We start from the raw sequence: 24,960 nt of genomic DNA, 5'->3' as shown, positions 1-24,960 counted from the left end.
CGTGTTTAACCAAGCAAAGGAACAAAGACACACACTAGGAATGTTACACATTTATTTATGCAGCATAATATTGCACAGAGACATTTCAATACCGAACTAAGCAATCCAATTTTTAATGTGAATATATTAACTAGAGTAATTATTTAATGTCAATTTTAAAAAGTTGACTCGTACACGTTTTATGATACAGATAATTGTAAAAGCGATATTTAACTTCCAACTATTAGATGATATTCGTGAGGTCCAAATATCAACCATTATAGGTGCAATGGTTACTAACATGTACAGAATAAAATCTTTAAAAACCATGTGTTAAAAAAACCTTTGCAACACATGGAGATATATGAACTGTTATTTCTAATGACTCAATTAATTCTTTTAAAAAGTGCTACAGTAACAACATTGATAAGAAAATGGAATTGTAATATCAAAGCATGGCAGAAAAGGAAGCAAAACTATTTTGAAATGGAATTTTAAACCACTGAACTGTGTTACATGTTAGATATATATCTCTAGTATGAATCGTTATATATTTAAGTAGAACCATTACAGGTATTTGGTATGAAATTAATACTTTTTTGGACCAAGTAAATCTTTGACGTTCTAGAGAATTTTAAAAACGAAGCCTTTTAAACAGGTAGAAAATACATAACTATTTAACAGGGCTTCCATTAAAGGAAGTTTGGAAATATATTACTCCCTGAAAATGGGCTAAAACTTCCCAAATTGAGTCCTTCAAAGTACAAAAACTTCCATACATGTCATTTTGGAGAAAACTTTCGAAGGAAAAGGCTTGGAAGTTCAAATATCAAACCTGGTGTCTATGTTACTTTTATGGTCACATATTTTATCAGCTTTGGAGTAAAATAAATTAATTTAATATACATTTGTGGAGTCAAAAACTATTTAATTTTAACATAATAGATAACAAAAAAAAACTGGGAAAAATGTAATTTTGGAATGACTGATATCAAGGAAGTTCATGCTTTTAGTTTCAAATTCTTAATGGAAGCCCTGGTTTAATGGCAAACAAATGAACAATCCTTCAAAAACCCAGCACCAAACGCCATAAAACAATTTGTTCATACTTCGAAATATTTTTTTACATGTCAGAATATTACATATACTAAATAAGTTCATGATAAGAAAAAGAGCATCAAGTTTATTTTAACAATATATGTCATGCAGACAACTGTAAGTGTAAATATTACCATCACATAAACTAAAATATTTTTTAAATATTTATATATTTAAATCACCCGCTATTTTGAACAATACGCGCAATTTACAAGTGACAAATCATCTTACTTAAAAACAAACTTACAAAATTGTTCATACATGCAATTTAACTCTCATACATAATTCTAATTTCTAAAGATACATTATTTGTTCATTAATAAGAAGCGAAAATCATCTATATATAGATGAATATATCATGACACGAAAGTTTCTTGGTCGATATTCTCAAAGAGCACAACACCTTTTTTCCTTTTTAACTAAGTTCATTGAATAAATTTGATTCACCACAGATGTCTACCATATTCTAAGATTGGGTAAGTTTATTGCGTAAAACATTAAACAATGTCCAAAGCATATAAACATACAATAAATGAAAAAAACTTGTTTAGCACAATAAAGTTTACAGAATTAGTGTTTGATCATTGCTATAGCAACAAGCATGTAAAACAACAAATTCATTAACATAAACAACACAACTGTTCATACCTCATAAACATTTTAGTTGATAGGACTTATTTATAAAAGAATGGATTTAAATTAATGAAGATCATTCACAACTTCAATATATTGAACGCAGAGTTATTATCATTAACAAAATAAATTACTTCAAATAGAAATAGAGGTATTGAATAAGATTTGTAATAGTCAATAAGCAATGTTAAACTAACTTGAGAATTGCAATGAAAAAAAGCAATTCAATTTCACTTAAAAATATTTGGTCCCAAGACAGTAGGATTTAACGACACAATAATGTTTTCGCTTTTCATAGTTTGTACTTTTCAAAAAGATATCATCAAGTGTTTTAGCAAGAAATCTAGCATCAGTTCCGATGCATTTGCATTGAAATTTGCCGAGATTGTTTCATAAATATTTAAGTTATTACACAAAACAGGATACATGATTTATAATGTAGTAACGTATACATATACCTTAGTTAAACCTTCAAAATGTTGGATAACAAAATATTGACCAAATTATGCAATAACAATTATAATACAAGTGTCATGAAATAAAATGGCACAGACATGTGCTCTAAATGATAGTTTATACATGATAATTCAAAGACTGGTGTTACTTTAACTAAGATCCGGCATCTCGGGCTATAAATAAAATGGCTTTAACCTTGTCTTGTCATGTCCGTATGTTCTATGTTAAGAATATTTTGTAATGTAAACTATAAATAGCACAGACTTCTACTTCTCCTCTGGAATGACCTCCTGTGCCCCGTCTGGGGCCCCATTTGCTCCCGCTTCCTTTTCCCTTTGCAGGGCCTCTTCAAAACTTCCTTCCGATTTACTTCCGGACACTTTTGCCTGGAACATGTGAACAAACTCTTGTTAATAGATAATGTAACATTGCATTTCTAATCTTATATATTGTAGCAATCATATTTTTTACTGAATAAAAATTAAGAACAAATAACAAAACAAAAGAGAATTGAAATATGCTCCTAGCATGTCTTAGCACATGCTTTCATATAAACTATCCATGCCATTTTAATATAATCTTCCAAATACAAATACTTATGTAGCCTAAACATTTATGTGCGTTGCTGTGTTTTAAACAATGTTTTTTTTTATGTGCACAGATAATCTTTGTTCAAACCTCACAAATAAACTGAATTATTGCACTGTTCAATTTTTCAAGAAATATCATGATTTTTAAATCACGATTTTTACTTCTTAAATGTTAGTTTCTTAAAAATATAAGTTAAAATTGTGTTTTAAAAATTGAGAATAAATTAACTGTTAATTGAACCAGTGAAATAGAATTGATATTGTAAGTTGAAATTATGTTCGTTTAGAATTAAAAATAGAAATGGTTGAATTCGCAGCCCTAATTGTTATAATAAAAAAAACACTTTTGATTTGGTGATGTTAAAATTGTAAATGAATGAAATAAAACAGTTTAAATAACTGAATAACCAGTATTTTAATGTAATTGTCACAAACATTTTTGTTACTAAGATAGGACCAAACTATTCACGAGCAGATTCACAGATTCACACAGCCATATAAACACATCGATTTATAAGTGAGGCAGAATAAAACAATAAATACAATCACAATATATACACTGCGTACAAACCAAGTGGTTAAAATGTCATATGTAAACAAAAACTTGATGCACGATTCGGACATCGTTTTTAGCCATACAAGATTGATTTGAACCCCCCCCCCCCCCACCAAATTAAACACAAATATGACTACAAACAGAAAGCACATATTCAAGCAAATACCCAGTATCAAAAAGTGTGTGACAAATATTTTTCTATTTTGCTTGTCCTTCAGTTGATTGTCAGAGCTACTGAATAATTCTTACAATGGTTTTACATAATCCTTATGCAGTCATCCTGCGCTTGATTTTGTAGCATTGCTTATAAAGTGAATGAGTACAGAAATAATAGTTTAAGCCCGGAATTATAGTTATTCTGGTTTTCCAGCCTAATCCTCCGGTACAAACAAAATTAAACCATTGTTATATACACACGTTACTTCGGAGACAATAGAGTCATTGGACTGTTACATGAATTTCAATAGCTCGATATTCACCTTTTATTTGTACCGGCATGGGAAAACCCAGTTAAGTCAATTCCGGGCTATATATATTACAGGTGAAACACACTCATGATTCGGCGATTGGTTTTCTGCAATACCCATCAACTTTTGTTTACTTCTGTCGTAAAACCACTTCATATGTTCACTGTGAAATGACAACATCTAACGTTTCCTGGGCTGAGATGAACATACAAAATGATAAAATAATTTAGAATCATTGCCAATGGTTTATATGGATGTCATGTAAACCACGAAGACGGGACAACATAGTACAACCATGGTACAGCTGCCAATCCTGTAAAACAGCCTGGGCTTTGAGTATGGAAGATTCAAACTTAAAGCAGGCTGAAGGGGCTTTAGACCCCTTATAAAATTGTTTCCAAAATCATTTATATTCATTTCAAGGTACTTCCTGCTGTGTTTGATGCAAATGTCTGAGGAAAAAAGTCTTTACAACTGTACATTAGTCTAAATTTAAAAGCTCTCAATGCTGATTTCAGAATAAATCCTTTACTTTCGAACTCCTGTTAGATATCAAATCACATCAAAACTGTTTTCTGTCCAAATTTTCTACAACTTACATTTTTATGTATTAGCTGTAGCTTGCTTGTGAAGGTTATGACATTTTATGAATCACCATTGATTTGTTTCTTAGGTATTGGAACCTAGTGTCCTTGACTAGTCCATATTAATAGGCACCTTTAGAATACTCTAATGATTGTTGTTTAGCATACTCTCGTCTTTTTGTTACACAGCACAGGAGAATGTGAAACTGTTAGAACAGTTCCCTTATATTACTGTGGCTATGTCCATTCTGAGAGGCTAAAAGAATGGTTCTTTTGATGGAATAAAACCCACAACCTCTAATTTACGACTATATTTCAAATATCATCTCAGCCCTTGACAACAACTATCTTACCAAGCGATCTTTCAGCCCTTCTATAGATTTGGATGACTACACAAACAAACAGGCAAGGTTACACTCTACTATTTCATTTTTTATATCTTCATTCATTAGTATTTCCAATATTTCTTACTTTGGTAAAAATTTAAGAGCTTGTATAATATTAACAAAAAGTGCATGCATATTTCGATATTAATCTTTATCTTATAAAGGTTGTCACAGGAACAGAACAAATGCCCCTGATTTTGCCTTGTCGGAGTGATAGCATGTTCACATCTATGTGTAACCTTGACCCTCCAATGATTTGCGCGACATACATGTACCTTCCCATGCTGCTGAACATGTCCGTAGTTTGATTAAAATTGAATTGATTAATGGTTTTACAGGCAGACTGACAGACGGATTGCCGGACAGTGGGACTACTGTATGCCTCTCTTCATTGGTATAAATAAATATATCAGTGAAGCCTGTGACAGGAGATGTCAACATTATTGCACTTTACACTGATTCAAGTTCAATCAAACAGAGACTGCTACCAGTATTTCTAATCTTTGCCTAGCTGGGCTGCATTTTGTGCTTCAAAAAACTCTAATGATGAGTTTAAGGCTATACTATTATATGTTGGAAAAAAAATGAGGCCCAAGTACATACCATTTTACTCTAGTAACCCCTAAAAAATTATTTGACTTATATTTTCAGTTTTAGCTCAGTGGCTGGCACCTAGTGTGCAATGTACAGAAATCATAAAACTAAACTGGAAAATGGACCATTGCTGTTTTTGAGCAAAATTGGCCTAGAAAATGAAGTCAAAAATTGTCATGATGAATGCAAACTACAATAGATCGCAATAACTCACTTGGAGCTTTAAGAAATCAAAGGACATGCATTCATGGTATACTTACAAGCATGTATTCAAGCATTTACATTAAATTTAATAACAACACATGTACAAAAACACCAGACAAACATAACACATTTTTATGCAAAATCTTTGTATAAAATCTAACTTTGAAAAATAATAAAATCTACAAAGAAACCATCCCATTCACATTACCGCAGATAAACAACAAATAATGATGAATTCAGATGATTCAAAAACCTAAGGCTATTATACATGTATATAAAGTTCTATCATTTCAGAATAATTTAAAACACTAACACAATTAATCCAATATTCATTTATGCTAATCGTCACACAGGAAGATCAATTCTTGCCTCATATTCTTCACCAGTCATCTCTATCAACACATTCATGATTCATGATGAACTCAATCGCTATCATGCCAGCCCTCAGAAGAAGTTACCAACCTTCGCACACTGTTCCTCCTCAAGCGGGCAGTATCTGGGGTCAGGCCTGGTAGACTGCCACAATGATGTATTACCCACCATCTCACACTGGTCCTCCTCAAGCTGGCAGTACTGGGGGTCAGGCTTGTGAGACCGCCACAATGATGTATTACCCACCATCTCACACTGGTCCTCCTCGAGCAGGTAGTACTGGGGGTCAGGCTTGTGAGACTGCCACAATGATGTATTACCCACCATCTCACACTGGTCCTCCTCAAGCAGGCAGTACTGGGGGTCAGGCTTGTGAGATCGCTACAATGATGTATTACCCACCATCTCACACTGGTCCTCCTCAAGCTGGCAGTACTGGGGGTCAGGCTTGTGAGACGGCCACAATGATGTATTACCCACCATCTCACACTGGTCCTCCTCAAGCTGGCAGTACCTGGGGTCAGGCCAGGGAGACCGCTACAATGATGTATTACACACCATCTCACACTGGTCCTCCTCAAGCTGGCAGTACTGGGGGTCAGGCTTGTGAGACGGCCACAATGATGTATTACCCACCAACTCACACTGGTCCTCCTCGAGCAGGCAGTACTGGGGGTCAGGCTTGTGAGACCGCCACAATAATGTATTACCCACCATCTCACACTGGTCCTCCTCAAGCTGGCAGTACCTGGGGTAAGGCCTGGGAGACCGCCACAACACCATCTGTTGATCTGACCTCTCTCACACTTAAGGAGACACCGAGTAACCGGCAACTAGCAATAAGGTGTTTATATATTGTCTTGAGTACAAGCAGACAGGATATCCTTCAGGTTTTCAGTTCTAACAAAATAAACTTTTACAACAGTGCTGTAGGGGTTAGAGTTATCGAAGCAAGCTGCACTAACTTAGTGAGACCAGCATGTGCACCCTTCTGCCTTATTAGAATTAAATGCTTTAGATAATCAAACATTTTCTTTGTTTTGTTTCAAAGCTTATTATATGATTATATATACATGTACATACAAACCTATTATATCTGGCCTTAGCACCCTGTCACTTTTTTGCAGCATCATGCTAAACCTGGCTAAAACCCTTAGCTATATTAAGGGTAAGACAGCGGCATGCCTTCTTGTACTGCCTACGATCTCTATACATTGAGACTGATATCATTTTATCTACGGTTTCTTTGTTATTTTCAACCAATGTCACAAAGTCATAATCCAGTGATCAGTTATATTGTCTGTACGAAAATGAGCACTTCTTGCTTCACTTGCTTTCAAAAATTCTTGGAAAGAATGTAAAAATAATTTTGAATTGAGCAAGAGCTGGAACTCTGAACAATCGCACAAAGAACTGCTGACTCTGGAGCCCCCAGGACCATGTAGCTGTGTAGGGTTCACAGAGTGCTATGCCACCCACGCACATATCAATGGTCCCTCCACCGAAGTCAGCAAAGATTCACTTGTGTTCAACTGGGAACTTCTCCATTGTCTTGTCTTCTCTAAAATAAAGAGTTTTCAATGGCAAACAAGGCACCAGCCGCAGTTTCTAAAACTAGTCGGACATTTTCTAATCCAGCTTTTAAGGCAGTTTCTCACATGAACTGTCTGTCCATATGGCTGGTATTAATAGCATCCACAAGAGTTGACTTGAAGACAACCCCTCCATGGTTTTATCCCATTTCACTTGACCAACATGTTGCATTACTCTTCTATTGAAATACAGCAGATCAATGCCGTAGGACATCCACTACTTCCATTCCCAACCCAGTTCCATCCAGGTGAGATGTATTGCTGGTTATGTTCTAGCTCTCACACAGTTTCATCATTCTTGAAGTCGTAGAAATAGCCATGTGACTGATGTATGTCTGCCTCTAACTCTGCATTCTTCTCACGAGGCTTTCCAATAAAAAAGGCAGCCAGAGTTATAGTTTTCTGTGCATAGCACTCATCCTCAATGAGGTCTATCTGTGTTTTAAGTTTGAACTGAATTTCTAAAATAAGGCAGTTTCTCACATGAACTGTCTGTCCATATGGCTGGTATTAATAGCATCCACAAGAGTTGACTTGAAGACAACCCCTCCATGGTTTTATCCCATTTCACTTGACCAACATGTTGCATTACTCTTCTATTGAAATACAGCAGATCAATGCCGTAGGACATCCACTACTTCCATTCCCAACCCAGTTCCATCCAGGTGAGATGTATTGCTGGTTATGTTCTAGCTCTCACACAGTTTCATCATTCTTGAAGTCGTAGAAATAGCCATGTGACTGATGTATGTCTGCCTCTAACTCTGCATTCTTCTCACGAGGCTTTCCAATAAAAAAGGCAGCCAGAGTTATAGTTTTCTGTGCATAGCACTCATCCTCAATGAGGTCTATCTGTGTTTTAAGTTTGAACTGAATTTCTAAAATAATGCTCTGCACAAAAAATAGGTATGAACATTTTACAAAGGACAACAACACAAACAGTACTGCTGCTAGAGTTATGGTTCCTCATTACAGACTACCTATGATCACATATTCCCCGTCATTCAAATTTTTTTTGAAATTTGAAGGGTAATGTAATACTAAATGCTCGTTTGGCATTATCCTTCAATCACTGGCCAAGTTTGTTTTAATTATCAGGTGAGTTTTTTTATATATCTTTAACATGATATATATCACTTTGACAAATTATCATAATTTGCAACAAACCTCTGTCATGACAAACAACAATAATGTGTCTATATTGTAGAATATTAAAACAGAACATGCAATAATGCAATAAATTCAGGTCTTTCAAAAGAACACACACACAAATACAGAGAGTCAGTCGGAATACATCACAATAAAACAAAAAGATATAAAATATAAGTTCTCCTAAACACAAAACATTTAACACCCGTATGCATTCCCCATCCCCATTGCCATACATTGTTTGATGTAAAATAAGCAAAACAATAAGGAAAACAAAAAATAACACAAAAATATTTTCGTGATATTGTTTTCGATTTCATATCTTTGGCATTTTTTAAAACAAGCATTTTCAGACACACAAGAAATCTGGCAGTTTACCATTGTTGAAAACAAATCTGATTGGATTGAATGATGCATTGTGGGACAGGAAGTGATTGAATGATGCATTGTGGGACAGGAAGTGATTGAATGATACTTTGTGGGACAGGAAGTAAGGAGCAAAAAAGAAACAGTTCAGCATTTTACACAAGCATGTAATTTTTATGGCAGCAATATATTGCTTTGAAAAACTGAGCACAAATTATTGGTAGAAAAACACTTATTTGGATAGGAAATAGGAAACAGACATCTTGGGTCATGATTTAATCTGCAACCAGCAAATGAAAATAATTACAAGTCATTCTGAGAGATAACAAATCCAAGCATACATATACAGAAGCCAATTGTTAAAAACTTGATCAAATTATTAAATATCATGTTCTTATTAATTAATTTACATATGAAAGAGATTGAAATGCTGTGTCGTCATAATTTAGTAATATATACAATAAAACAGTAAATCAGTTTTATACAATTGGCAACAGGTAGTCCTAAATGGTTTCTTAGTCTGGTTACCATGACAACATACATCACACATGTAGAACACTAACCTTGACCGAGGCATAAGCAGATTCCATTTTTCCTTCTACTGATTTGAATGTTTGGGAATTTCTGAAAATAAGGAACAGTTTTCTTTAAGACCAAATGTCACTGACAAACCATGGAGTTAAACATTCCTACAATATGACATCAGGCAACTTGAATTACAAAAGCACAGGTCAAAGAATTCTTTCACTTCAATCTTAAGCCTGTCATATCAGCTAAACATTTCATTACAGCTCTATGTTCCCATTTTCACTTATCAAAGATATAGTAACAAAATTTGGGGATTTTGGTGCTAGCATTTCCTTGCATGCACGCACCCAGGAGGGCCCGGACTTGATCCAGTCGAGTGATGGCTCAAGTGTCAAAGGTAGGCAACTTTGGTTTGACCAGGGAAGTAAATGTTATCATATTTATTTAAATAACAGGTTTCAGAAATTAGTTTCAAGAGTTTAAATCCATTAGGACCGTCTTTAATATTAATGCAAATAATGGAATATTTTAGAGTAGTTTTTTTTTCAAAACTAATAGCTGCATTAGTCAGTTAATGTTAAATTGATTTTGCAAATAAAACATTCAATTTGATCTGTAACACTTACTAAATATAAACTACAATTCATGATATTGCAAGCTCAATGATAATACCATATAAATACTTTTTTTAAGAAATTAGCCCCTGGTGTCCAAGTCACCAGTATTTTTTTCTTCTACGGTACTGACTCACCATTAAGCTAACTAAAATAGGTATTATAAAGCTAATCTTAAACTAAAACTTAATCTGTCTTCAAATCCTTACCGAAGGTCTCCCAATTTTCTACCAATGCCGGCAACAACTGTAGACGTCTTTTCTACAGCATTTTTCGCAACCTCTGACGTCTTCTGGTATCTGTCAATATAAATATATGAATATGATATAGAATATTCTATAAGAATATTAGATTTTAAACACAATTTTATTACTATTACTTTTTAAAAATGCTTTTATTTACTTTGTCCAACTTATTCAAACAAAGGAGTTACAAAAAATGGTTTATTGCGATATATGCCTATGACCCTTGACACAATAATATAAGTGACCATACCTAAAATACATATGTATATCCAATTTTTCACGTTTTCAACAGCTTTTGCATTATTTACAATAATAACTAGAGATTGCTTTTTTGAAAAAGCGCATGTCTCCCCCATTGTGTGGTCGTAGGTGAGGAATAATCAATGATGGATCCCAAAATCAATAGGGGCCATCAACTAGTCATGACTAACTGGCATACCAAGTATGAAGTTCCTGGGTGTAAACGTTCTTGAGTTATTGAGCAGAAACCGGTTCTTCACCTCAAGGTCAGTGACCTTGACCTTTGACCAACTGATTGCAAAATCAACTAGACATCATGACCAACCTCACTTCAAAGTTTGGTGAACCTAGATCAAAGCATTCTCCTGATATTGCACGGAAATATTTTTTTACATTAGAGGTCACAGCGACGTTGACCTTTGACCTTGTGACCCCCCAAAATATAGGAGTTTTCTAAACCTCATGATCAACCTCCCTACCAAGTTTGGTGAACCTAGGTCAAACCATTCTCAAGATATTGAGCGGAAATGTTTTTTACATTGGGGGTCGCCGCGACCTTGACCTTTGACCTAGTGACCCCAAAAACAATAGGGATCTTCTACACCTCATGACCAACCTCCCTACCAAGTTTGGTGAACCTAGGTCAAACCGTTCTCAAGATTTTGAGCAGAAATGTTTTTTATATTGGGGGTCGCCGCGACCTTGACCTTTGACCTAGTGACCCCAAAAACAATAGGGATCCTCTACACCTCACGACCAACCTCCCTACCAAGTTTGGTGAACCTAGGTCAAACCATTCTCAAGATATTGAGCGGAAATGTTTTTTACATTGGGGGTCGCCGCGACCTTGACCTTTGACCTAGTGACCCCAAAAACAATAGGGATCCTCTACACCTCACGACCAACCTCCCTACCAAGTTTGGTGAACCTAGGTCAAACCATTCTCAAGATATTGAGCGGAAATGTTTTTTACATTGGGGGTCGCCGCGACCTTGACCTTTGACCTAGTGACCCCAAAAACAATAGGGATCCTCTACACCTCACGACCAACCTCCCTACCAAGTTTGGTGAACCTAGGTCAAACCATTCTCAAGATATTGAGCGGAAATGTTTTTTACATTGGGGGTCGCCGCGACCTTGACCTTTGACCTAGTGACCCCAAAAACAATAGGGATCTTCTACACCTCATGACCAACCTCCCTACCAAGTTTGGTGAACCTAGGTCAAACCATTCTCAAGATATTGAGCGGAAATGTTTTTTACATTGGGGGTCGCCGCGACCTTGACCTTTGACCTAGTGACCCCAAAAACAATAGGGATCTTCTACACCTCATGACCAACCTCCCTACCAAGTTTGGTGAACCTAGGTCAAACCATTGTCAAGATATTGAGCGGAAATGTTTTTTACATTGGGGGTCGCCGCGACCTTGACCTTTGACCTAGTGACCCCAAAAACAATAGGGATCTTCTACACCTCATGACCAACCTCCCTACCAAGTTTGGTGAACCTAGGTCAAACCATTGTCAAGATATTGAGCGGAAATGTTTTTTACATTGGGGGTCGCCACGACCTTGACCTTTGACCTAGTGACCCCAAAAACAATAGGGATCTTCTACACCTCATGACCAACCTCCCTACCAAGTTTGGTGATCCTAGGTCATGCGGTTTTCCAGTTATCGATCGGAAACGAAGTGTGACGTATGGACGGACTGACGGACTGACGGACTACCGGACTACCGGACTGACGGACAGGGCAAAAACAATATGTCTCCCCCAGAGAGGGGGAGACATAATAATTCTTTTCCATGGTCCAATGCAGAGTAAATACTTATAATATTCTAAATGTTTAACATAGGACTCATCCCGGCTTAACATCAAAATATAAAATTTTATAATTGTTGGATTTTTAACAATCTTATATAGAATTAATGCAGACTTTATATCATTAATCACTGGACATATCAGTATCAAACGATAATTTGTTTCAACTTGATTTAAATTAAAGACTTTTGTTTCAGAGGATACTATTATACTGATCCCTTTCTAATCAAGTTCATGGTAACTGGATCTAAATTGTGCCTAACAATGTCTGTATTTCTGTATAGTCAAAAATCAAGGTACGGCTCATGCTCATAGTAAGACATAATAAGAGTTCCAGTTTCGTGGATGGCTTCTCTTCATGATTGTACAGACTTGTATCTGAGACATTGTATAAAAATGTTAATGAAATGGTTTGTTTGTGATACAGCCAAATCTTGTTTAGTAATCTAACTCGCTGGCTCAATTTACCAATAAAGTATCATTAGTGACCAACAGGTAGGTGTAACATTTTGTCATGTATCTTTAGTTCTGCATATTTAAGTATTTCAACAAGTATTTGGTGCATTTCACATATGAATTAAATACTAGCGGATGACGTTCACAATCACCAAGTGAAAATGCATTTGCTGACTTCATTTGAACACATATAACTTTTTTATAAAGTTGAACATGTTCGATGTTTTGTCTAGATATAAAACCCCACAATTCACATCCATATAACAGAATTGGTAACAATTTTGAGTCAAAAAGCTTAAAAAAGAATGTCTAAGATAATTGAGCACATTTGCATTTGGACGATAGAATACTGTTTAATGCCCTCATGTCCCTCACACTGGTAACTTCTGATATGTAGTTCAAAGATAGTGATGAAGAAAACCTTACTACGACGTATAAAAACATTGGTTAAACAGATAATAAATTGCCCTCATGATACCACTTCTCGTTCTGTAAAGGCAACCCATGTTTTTGAAAACCATGACTTTTTTTGTGTGTTCATGATTTAAAGGTTATTGCAGCAGAATGCTTGGAGCAAACGCAGTTGTCTTTGAAGTTCAGCTGTTGAAGTGAATTTCAATCAATTCAAACTCACATTGATGATGTTAACAAGACATGCTACCACTATTTTCACATACTGATTGATTTCAGACTTCAATATTAAACAACTTCTGCTTTTATTTCATGACATGAGGGGAATGCATTAGTTATAATCACTTAAAAAATATGACCCACAAATGAATTAGTTCTAAAAAATTGTGAAAATGTAAATTAAAGGACTAAAAGTATGTTATACATAAAGTTAATTATAGTTTTAGTATGAGCCCTTTATTCCAACTGAAATTGGACTTAAAATAACCTATTTTGCTATCTAAGCCAAAAATACAGTTTTATTATAAATATTATTTTTAATATCATACAAAACCTTTCAAATTATCATAAAATAATAAGGGGTTCACCGACCATCCAAAACTCACATATTTGTGGGTTGGATACCTGAAAGGACACGAGTTCAGTCATAACCTGAGTAAGGGTTGTAACATATCTAGGTAGCTTATCAACAGTTGGTGACATATGGTGAACAAATAGCCAATTTGCGCTATTCATTGACACAACGTAATACATTTGTCCTTGCAGAAAATCCATACCCCCACAGAAATCATACAGAAAAAATGTTACAATAAATCCTGGTGAAAGTGCAATAGGCTATAGATGTTTTTTCCTGTATGAACCGGTATATTGCTGCTAGTAATTAAAGGAAAAAATATATTTCATATAAAAAACAACAGGAACATACAGAAATACTACTGGTAACTATTTTAATGTATAGTTGCATAATTTGCTCAAGCAAACAGCTGCATGAATCGTGCTTAAATCTGCTTTTATGGTGCAAACCATTACTTGTGTCCACTTTTAGAAATCATGTGCAAATTTCCCTGGTAGGGTTCAAAGCCCATGCCCTCTTAGTTGAGAGAGGGACACCTAAACCACCACACCACATTACCCTCATTTAAATTAAATGTACAAGTTTGGGTATGCATGTATTTGAAATAATCCTTTTTGCAACTAATCAATTTTTTTTACCAAAAATCTGTCATGCATATCATACCAATTTTTGTGTTAGTGCAAACCAATATAAAAATTATTATTAAACGTTTTAGATAGCAGAATGTTAATGACACAAGAACAGTGACTAGGTACATTACATCAAACAACATACTAGAAGAATGGTTCTTACACAATCAAACAGCAATGTTTACAGCTATCTCTACAAAGGTCTACTACCTAACAATGTAAATGTAATGTGCCTTTCAGAGATTTGCAAAATGCAAATAGAATTTAATTTTGGAAAGGCTTGGGCAGTAATAAAGAGAAGAAAGCAGACAGTGTAAATTTTGTAAGATTTTGGCCATTCTAGGGTCATTAAAAACAACAGTGGATAAATTATTTGTTGATGAAGCTGTCTGATGGAAATGGACACAACCAACAACCTAGAAATGGGCAATAACTCTTGACAGGCACCTAACTAACAAGATGTTCAAGTATAGAGCAGTCTTCCCGAAATTGTAAAAATTCTGCCTGTCCACTGAACAGGAACATTGGAAGTTTCAGCCGGTTTCATTAAAAAGTATACAAAAAGAATAAAAAATGAATATCAACTGGTTTTAATGCTTTTCTGATTTAATTGTCCATCGGACCAGTGCATTTCGGGAAGACTGATAGAGTGCGGGACTTTCGCTATTGTCAGACAGGCACATTACTTACAAGATATACAAGGTATAGAGTGCTCCCATGCGGGACTTACGCTATTGTCAGACAGGCACATTACTAACAAGATATACAAGGTATAGAGTGCTCCCATGCGGGACTTACGCTGTTGTCTGGTGGATTTTGTCATTGATATCATGAAAAGCTTCATTCGTTCTCTGGTATCTGTTAAGAGCAAACATGTGCTCTTAGTGCTAATACAAGGATGGGCCTCTAGCTCAAAAACAATTTACACATGAAATAACATACATGTTGCCAGATGTCTTATAAATCATAAATTTGAGTTCCAACTGGTCAGATTTCAACAAGAGCAGCATCAGTTTCTTATAAAGCTGCTCTACACTTCCCCTAATGCAGCAGAAATAAAACCATGAGGGTAACCCTGCATTCTAATTTTTGAAACTACCAATATTTTTGCTTTAAAAATAAGGAAAAACAAGAAATCAGAGCTGATAGATAAACAGAATGAGAGGCCAGAAATATGTTGTATGCTGGAAAAACTTTATAAAAAAATGAGTGCTGTGTCATTTATATATTTGAAGTGGAAAGATCAAAATTTATAAGAAAGTAAGAAATGTTACACATTGTGATAACCTCAGTGGGCTACATACCACCATTACTTACGTGGATGAGTCTTTAATGCTCTTTATGCCCAGCTGGAAATCATGTTTCATCTCCTGTAGGGGTGTGATACCCAGTTTACGCTTCAGTTCTGAGGCGTAACGCACTTTTGCGCCCAAAACCTGCCGCAGAGTGGCAATCTCCCCTTCCACCTAGGAAACAGACAAAAAAGAGTAAGTATCAAAAAAAAGTGTTAATGTGTACACTTTGACATCAAATGGATCTGTCAAGAAGATGGGCTTGTGTGACAACATAATGGACATTAAATGATACAATGTAGATTCTCATCGCAGCCACAGTCCAAAACTACAACAATCACAACTTTAATTATTGGATCAAAACTTAACCTAGGCAAGTTATTTTCAGTGAACCTGCACTGTGTGAATTTGAATGTACCACATATCTTCCTCATACCCCATTTCGTCTTAAACAAGAGCTGTCACAGAGACAGCATGCTGGGCCATTCCACCACCTTTAACCGCAAGTCAAATTATAAAGGGCCATAATTTGCAGTAAATTAAGATAATTTTCTGACCAGTTAAGCAAGTTGGATGGTTGGGAATCGTTGTATAAAGCAGTGAGAATTATAGCTCTCGAGTAAATACAACAGACTGGACAGTTGAAAACCCTGTTTAAAGTTTTAATGGAATATATGTCATGAAGTTTCTGAAAAATGGACTTATGTGTGCATACATGCCAGCGTTCAAAATAAGCACAAGCCAGCTAACACTCTAATTTCAAACTTCTTTCTGGAATCGCTCAAATTCTGTATTTCATATAGTTAGGCTTGTTGAAATCTGTTGACGGCAAGCACTAGTATTAGGATTCAGACTTGGTCATCCAAACAGCCAATTTCTATACTGACATGCAAAACCATCACCAGAGTCGAATAATTAAGGGTCATACTTTGCATTATATGTAAGATTATAAGTATCTTTCATGGCCGAGAGTGCAAGATAGGTTCATCCTAACCCAAGCGTATGGTGTTCTGTCGAAACGAGGTTTGCTGAGTTTCCGCCGAACACCATGCGCGAGGGTTGGGATGAACTTATCTTACATGAGCGGCTATGGTAGATGCTTTTTCTCCCATCTCAGAAAAACAAAATAAAGTTAAAATCTATTTTTTGCTGGAACTCTTTTGTGCCTAGTGAAAATAATTTGCGTATAGATAAGTGATAATTTCTGGTTGTCATGTGGATATGTGCGCAGTGATTCTGAAAATGTAAATAGTCAAATCATTCTTTAAATAGTTCTGAGGACAGTGTGTGTATACCAAGTGATAAATTGTGTCATAAATGCTACGTCGGGAGGCAATATTTTTATTTGAAAAAAACAACTTTAAACAAAGATAACTTCTCTCTGTCCTCTTATGGAGCCTCAACTTTGGTCTTTTACCAGAGTTTGAATGAGAGTTTAATTTAATTTCTTAAAACACTTCGACAAACCTTTTCACAATACGGCCGTCTGAGGGAGCACTGCCAAAACATTATTTTCGGAACAGGTTTGTCGAAGTATTTGATAAAACTAATGACCTTATCAAATTTCAGTAATAAAACAAATGTGGGGCTCTTTAAAAAAACATAAAGAAACTGCCTTTTGTTTCATTTAAAATGGTGTTGTAAAAGAAAAGTTATTTTTCATTTAAGTTTTTATTTTAAGCAAAATGTTGCCTTCCGCCGTAGCATATATGACGTAATTTATCACGTGGTATACACACACTGTGTGGAGAGTGCAGCATTATTTTTTTAAAGCAGCGTGAAAACTTTTTTATGGTGTCATTTGAAGCAAAAAATAATTAATTTGGATTTTAAATATTGCCACAAAACAAGGTTTTCATGATGCTACAGACGACAGTATTCAACAAAGGAGGTAATTGTGTGATGAAAATAAATAAGGAGCTCCATACGGGTACTTGTAAGAATTTCCAGCATGGCCAAAATTTTGGATCTAACTTGATTTATAAAGTAGGTTGGATGGATGTGAACATGTGTCTAAAGTTCAATGCAATACATGAAGTACTTGCTGAAGTATGACTGAAATGTGCTTACATGCAATACATTAACCTGAGTGTGACAACAAAGCCAGGAAGAGTATTATAATTGTCATACTCCAGCTAAAAATTGCATGTGAAACTATATAAAACATTTTTTCCAGCCTTACTTAACACAAAACTTACCTTTTCAAGTTCTGCATTCCATTCTTGCAGTTGCTCCTCAGTTGGTGGAGGAATCTGCTCTGGATGGGCAGTCCCCTCAACACCCTCATGTACGGGGGAGCTCAAGTCTGGATACAGGTCTGTAAGTATATGTCATTAAAGAACTTACATGTATCATTACATGATCATGAACTGTTTGGACATATAACCTTTGGCTGTTCCATCCATCTCCTGATAATGGGAAAGCTCAGGACTCACACACAAAATGAAAGTATATAAATATGGCTCTGGTTGATAGTACCTTGATACATTTATCATCATGGTGTTACTGGTGGCAGGGCTGTCCCCTAAGTATCAACAAACAGGGGTGTTTATTTCTGTGTTGCTTTTTCTTCAGCGATTATAATTCATTCATTGCTTGCCAAAATTGAAGATAAGAAGGCTGATATTTACACTCTGTCAACCAAGTGACGATAGGTAGAAGAATAAAAACTCATGGAAGATACAGAGGTCTATATCTTTCATGACAAGGGCCCAAGACTTTAGATGTGAACTTATTATGGCATCAAAATGGTAACAACAAAACAAGAACAAAAAAGAAGATGGTGTTTGAGAATGACCTTCTTCAGGTAACGCTGGTTCCACAGTCAATTCATCTTCGATAAATCCCTCATTTCCTGAACTGTGACCGCCTTCATCATCGGAAAGCGATGAAGTGCGGGAAAACTCAAGAAATCTACGATAATTTCCAGGAGAACTGATCTTTGGTTTGTAGTTCAGATCTTCTTCAATGTCAGATTCTGTGTTGGAATTCATTTTAGAAGTGAAGTAAATATTCTTGGATATTTTTCAATTCAACCACCAAAACTGTTCAATGTTTACCAGTATGATTATGTATTTTTTTCTAAAATGTATCTTACTTGTCAGATCTATAATAAAATTTTGTATAGATAATAAATTAAAACAGTATGTTCAAATCAAATAATATCATAAACATGTAACGGGGAACATGTACAATCCAGATCTTTCCAATATGTTTTTCCATTACATCATTTCTCTTTAAATCAATTTAATTTCGATTATGTCCATTTTGTAAATACACTTAGTCACTATCTCATTATCCAACACATGAACACACATGTACAACTCCGTTTTTATCACACGATTAAATTTCAATCAGTTTTTTATCAGTGACAGCATTTCAATGAATTGTGATAATGTGAAAGTGTACACATGTATGAATCGTACACACAATGCAGAATGATTGTATGATATATAGATAACAGCCGAAGTGTGCAGTATGGGTGATGAGTTGTACAGTAATTACATCTTGCCTCAGGTGATTGTGGTTAATGAAACTTTCTATCACCTATCATAAAGGGAGGACACTCAATGTTGTACCAAATTACCAACTATTGGACCCATACAAACATTATTTTTCACTTCAATAATTTAAAACCATTCATAAAAAATTCAGGGGGCCATAACTCTGGAGTGCCTAAAGCGATTTGGCTGGTTATTGAACTTGACCGAGATATTTCACCAACAAACACTTTCATGACTTGGTGGAAATTGGATGAGAAATGATCAAGTTATAGAGCGGACAAAGCTAAAATGGCCAATTTTGACAAATTCAGGGGGCCATAACTCTGGAGTGCCTAAAGCGATTTGGCTGGTTATCGAACTTGACCTAGATATTTCACCAACAAACACTTTCATGAAGTTTGGTGGAAATTGGATGAGAAATGTTCAAGTTAGAGAGCGGACAACATTGTGGAGCCGCCCGCCCGCCGCCCGCCCGCCATGGGTGTTCCCATAATACGGCCATCGTAAGATGGGCGTATAAAAAGTTACAGTAAAATCTGAATGCACAAGAAGCATCAAGCACTTTACTTCCAGGTAAAAGTCCTAGCATTTTCATCAGGTGAAATTTAATGAGAAAATGCAAACAAATTGGTAAATTCTAGGGCATTCATCAAAAATCAAGATTAATATGTAGATAGACATTGATAATACATAATAAGACAAACACCATGAAAACACTGACACAATGATTTCATAAATAGTTATTTGTGCTTCATAGCTCTGCTATTGTGAAATATTGACATGAGTGCTGCCGAGCGAATGCAAACGCATGTGTGTTGAAAAAGGGCATAACAAAACCAATTATTAAAGCCGGATCTCAACAGTTATTATAACCAGAGTTATTGCCCTTGATATACAAAAGTGTATTTTCCTTTACTCCAAATTCTAAAACCCAATTACAATCAATATACCGGTATTGCTTTGTGTAACTTGGAGGAATAATGTCCTGACAGCCTATGCTCAATAACCATTATTAAATGTAGTGCCAGTGTCTCCCCCGCAGAAATTTCTGCCAATTTTCTCCTTTTGAGTTCATTTATACATTCTGAAGTTTGGCCAATATGGCCGAAAGCAACAACAACACTAAATAACTTCAAACATGTCAAAAACTGATTGTACTAGCGATAATTGGTTACTTGAGTGGAATTATTTATTGACAGTCAATCTTGAACCGTTTCCCAACACCCAGAATCATGGGCCTTACAACCTGTACAAGAGTCTCTAAATAACTGGCAACTTTTAACAAAGTTTAATTTGAGCATCTTGAACAGCTTAAGAGTTATGGCCAAATTTCAAGTTATTGCACAATGATGATGCCGCCGATAACAAGAACAGGGCTATGACAAATCTTATGTTAAAAAAAAGAGCATTAAAAGAGGAAGCTGTCATCAATAAAAACCAAAGGAATTCTGTGTAAATCACCTTATTTAGTAAAAAAAACAGTATGCCTAAAAGATGAAAGTATTACCGGTACCTCCAAAAGAGCAATCAGTTACAAAAAATCATAAACTACAATAGTGTGCCCTAATGAAAGTATTTTAAAAAACTGTTTAAATTCCCATTACGTTTTAGTGCTGTTAACCTATTTTTTTATTTTGTATGTATAAGTTAGACTTCTCTTCACCTTTTTTACATTTTTTTACCCCCAAAATGATAAAAAAAAAATGCATTTATCTCAATTTCACAATGCAGCAAAACTGAAATTATAATAAATTTAACAAGCACAATGTCATTGCGAAATTTGCATATCACATGACTTTCTGAATACATAAAATTCTACGTTGCTATCTATACTAATGATTTATATTTTTACACTAAGAAGTTTTTGGTTTAAATATTTTTAAACAAAATAGTCACACTCACACTGTTACTTTTATAAAATATTTCACTGGAAAGCTAACTTGTACTGAAATGGTGGATGTAATATACTGAAATGGTGGATGTAATAGGACAATTTGTATCGACACAGTTCTCGCTCTTGTTTTTGGACAAATAATTAGTTCACGGTCATGCATCTGAAAACACTTATTTTATCATTATTTTACTCTATGATATCATAATTGCAGATAAAATACAGTTAAAGGTTTAAAGAGTATTTTGGTTGAATCAACCAATCACGCAGAAACAAAGCTGTTATTAATTGAATTGTTAGCGCCAATGAAAATTGTGGTTTAAAGACGTTATTTGAACAAATTTCAACATTTGCTTAAGGATTCCAGCTTTTGGTATCTTAGTGTTTTATATTATTTAGCATTCCTTATGATTTGCCAAACTTTGGTCATACACAAAAAAGTGCATTTACAAAGCATGAGGGAAAGTACCTGCGATTTTTCACTGAACAACATTGATAATTTTTCCTTTGAAAATACTGGCATTACAGTAATTTTAGAAACAGGAACTTAATTTTTTTCATGTGAAATTGCAGGCCTTTTTTTGCCCATTTTGGGAAAAAGACCCTAGACATTTTGGGAAAATTTGCATCAAGAAATATGCCATTTTGAGAACAATAATTGCTTTACATAAAAAATGGGAAATTTAATAGTTAAAAGAACAAGCTTTTCTTCCACAAATGAGGAAATTATTAAAATATTACCGTAAATGACTGGTTATAAGACTATAGGGGGTATTAGACGCAGGGAAAAAAATCTGTGAAAAGTCGGAGAAAAAACCTTTTAATCTGTATTTTGGTTAAAAGACGCATAGAAAATATGTAAAAAATGTCTGTCAATTTCGGCCACCATGTTTGTTGACAGTGACGAAAAATATTTTTTTTGGTAAAATGGCGATGGTTATCTTTAAAACCATACAATGATAATAATGCAAAATATGTTTCATTTTAATTCGTTTTATGTTAGGAAAGGCACTTAAAAGAACTGACTGTGACCATTTGTTACTGGATAGCACTGAAAGGTGCCTTTTATGAAAATATGTTAGATTTCATTTTGACAGTATATCGTAAACATTAACCTGTCGAGAATGAAGTTAAGTTATGCATACTGTAAACCTTATATTGTGCAGGTTTATTCTCAAAATGTCAACACCTACAGAAAAGAATAAAGTTCGCGAGTTTTTCACACCTTATCATACAACTGACAAAAAATATTTTGACAGTGCCCAACTTTGCATTCTTATATGCAAGTTTAATTATTGTTCAATTCAATTTATTATTAAAAATAATATTGAATAACTTGAATCGAAAAATATTAAATCGAAAAATATTTTTGTTAAAATTATAAACGTCTTACGATATACCGTATACCGATCTTCAACTGCCGTTTTAACCCGTATATAATCGATCAATATGACACAAGTAACATACATTTTTACATAAATCTAAACAAACTCTCGGCTTGAAATCGACCTCAGAAAAAAAGTTCAAAAAATTGTTACTGGGTATTATATGCAGGCATTTTTTTGCATCGGAATCTGAGGGATAAAAACGCGTCTAATACCCAGTCATTTACGGTAGTTTCTTTTCCCTGTCAAAAGACCTAAAATCACTGAAATATCAATCTGATTGAGTATAAATATCTATTCCTATAAATCATGACAGTTAATATCGCATACTGCTCTCTAAATGTGATGAAAACCGCCATAGTGGAGCCCGTGCAAACTATAGAAAAAAGGCAGGAAATGCATCTGAAAATGATTCTGTCAGTATTTCTCTAGTTATTAAATTTGTCCAGTGTAATCCAACAACTGCTTAGGTACTGCTTGCAAAGCGCTTTGCTTCGCCCACTTATCTACCTCATTAGCATTGAGTCAGTCAGTGATCAACGTTGTAATTTCTTTAGTATTTCCCATGCATTTTTATTTAATAATACATAAGAGTGGACCTCAGGATTTTATCATACATGCCATATTTTTAGAAGGCTCCCCAGGTGATTTTGTTCAGAATTCCAGGGGATTTGTGTATCATACCAGGGGGTTTTCATCATCACCATTTAGCAATTTGGCATGGGTTGCATTTCCCCTTTTTAACCCTTTTTTGCAACGTCTAGAAGTATTTTATTAACACTTCTTTAAATCATTCATTTTTTTATCAAACACTGTTGTATTGCATAATAAAATCACTGAGTAATGGGTTAATGATGGGAAAAGCAAGAACCAGCCGTCCATCTGGTAAGCTCAAGTGGTAAGAGTGTCATGCTTGTGTACTGGCTGCCATGGGTTTAAGCATCACACAAGGCAAAATGTTCCCACCAAGTTTGTATGTATATATGTATGTATTTCTTTAGACCTTGTGGTCAAGGATAACCCGTGAAAGTGCAAGCACTTATTTCCAACAGGGTCCTTTGTTTTTTGCTGAAGGGACAGCACGCTGAAGAGATAGTGGTGGGATACAAGGAAGTCCTGATGGAATACAAGGATGTCTGGGTGCTATACCCCAACTCTTTTTTGAAGAGACCCCTTGGTTCTTTTACGAGCTCAGTGTAAAGCACTGATACACGGGGTAAAACTTTCCTGGGTTAAACCAGTACTGAGTTAGTACACCATGCACTTTCCAAGGACTACCCTTTAAATGCTGAGCGCCAGACAAGGGAGCTACTTGTACCAACTTTTAATGTCTTTTGGTATGACTTGGCCAGGTATCGAACCCAAGACCTCCCGCTCCGTAGGCGAAAGCTTAACCACTAGGCCACGGTGACGGTTAACTAGATTCAGAAGTAAAAGGCAAAGAGAACCTATATTGGTCAATGGTTAATATTGGGAAACTGTAGTCTGTGAACAAAACGCCGGACTATCACCTATGGCCAAAATGAGTAGCCCTATGTGGGTAAGAAAAAAATCCATATTTGACAGCTGACTCTCATTACTAGTCATACGAAAAATGCCGGTAGAAAGTGTGTCATTTCTGAACATTTTCTAAATATTTAACACAATTAAATCTTACCGTTTCCTTGAGCTGAATCGAACGTTTCCTCGGCTTTAGTTGGGGTTGACATGTCAAACGTTGGTGAATAATTGCAATCAAAATCGTAGAAAAATCACAACAACCTGGCAAGTGATGTCATGTATAATCTCTAAACAAATTTATTTTGAACGTAGATTACTTCAGTTTTTCCAAATATTTTGTTTGAAATCATGAATAACTAATATTTGTTTAATAATGTTCTTAATTATAATTATTCACTGACAATTTCATTTTTATTTGATAATTTGAATTTAACTCTTTTAGAGAGTAAAATTATACCGACCGCCGGATCCCGGTAACTAGTTTCTAGTACTACAACTTGGGGAAACGGTTACTTCCCGTTAGTCGCATATGATAACGATATTTCCTATGTCGGTTGTCAGCCGTAGCCGGTGACATGTACTTCATTATCCCCGAATAACTGACGTCCAATCAAATAGCATGTTTTACGTACAGATGGTCCTTTTAATTGCACATATACTGGATATCAATGTCTTTAAATACCCCAACTTGGGGGGGGGGGATGAGCTAACTTTTTTAAAGCTCAATCTTGTTATTAGTTTGTTTGCTTTCTTATTTGTTTTCTAAATGCACTCGTTCGTGTTTAAAGCTTCACTTCCACAGATTGAACGTTTTGACATTTTTTTTATTTCTTGTCTTAGAACG

General features: G+C 35.2%; 1 protein-coding gene across 2 annotated transcripts; it reads right to left on the bottom strand.

Annotated features, from left to right (window-relative positions):
- Window positions 1-35: 35 nt before the first annotated feature.
- On the bottom strand, window positions 36-24,427 carry LOC128205819 (tumor protein D54-like). 2 transcript variants are annotated; one of them, XM_052907810.1, is made up of 7 exons: window positions 24,274-24,427; window positions 18,036-18,154; window positions 15,863-16,011; window positions 15,344-15,403; window positions 10,378-10,467; window positions 9,590-9,650; window positions 36-2,552 (listed from the first exon to the last, which is right to left on the bottom strand). In XM_052907810.1, the coding sequence occupies exons 1-7, from the start codon at window positions 24,323-24,325 to the stop codon at window positions 2,433-2,435; spliced, it is 651 nt and encodes a 216-aa protein (XP_052763770.1). In that variant the 5' UTR covers window positions 24,326-24,427; the 3' UTR covers window positions 36-2,432. The 2 variants fall into 2 exon arrangements, with proteins under 2 accessions (XP_052763770.1, XP_052763771.1); XM_052907811.1 differs by lacking the exon at window positions 24,274-24,427 and adding an exon at window positions 18,635-19,232.
- Window positions 24,428-24,960: the final 533 nt, after the last annotated feature.

The sequence above is a fragment of the Mya arenaria genome, chromosome 10, assembly GCF_026914265.1.
Source record: "Mya arenaria isolate MELC-2E11 chromosome 10, ASM2691426v1".
Taxonomy (NCBI): domain Eukaryota; kingdom Metazoa; phylum Mollusca; class Bivalvia; order Myida; family Myidae; genus Mya; species Mya arenaria.
This window is presented reverse-complemented; position numbering and strand designations above follow the sequence as displayed.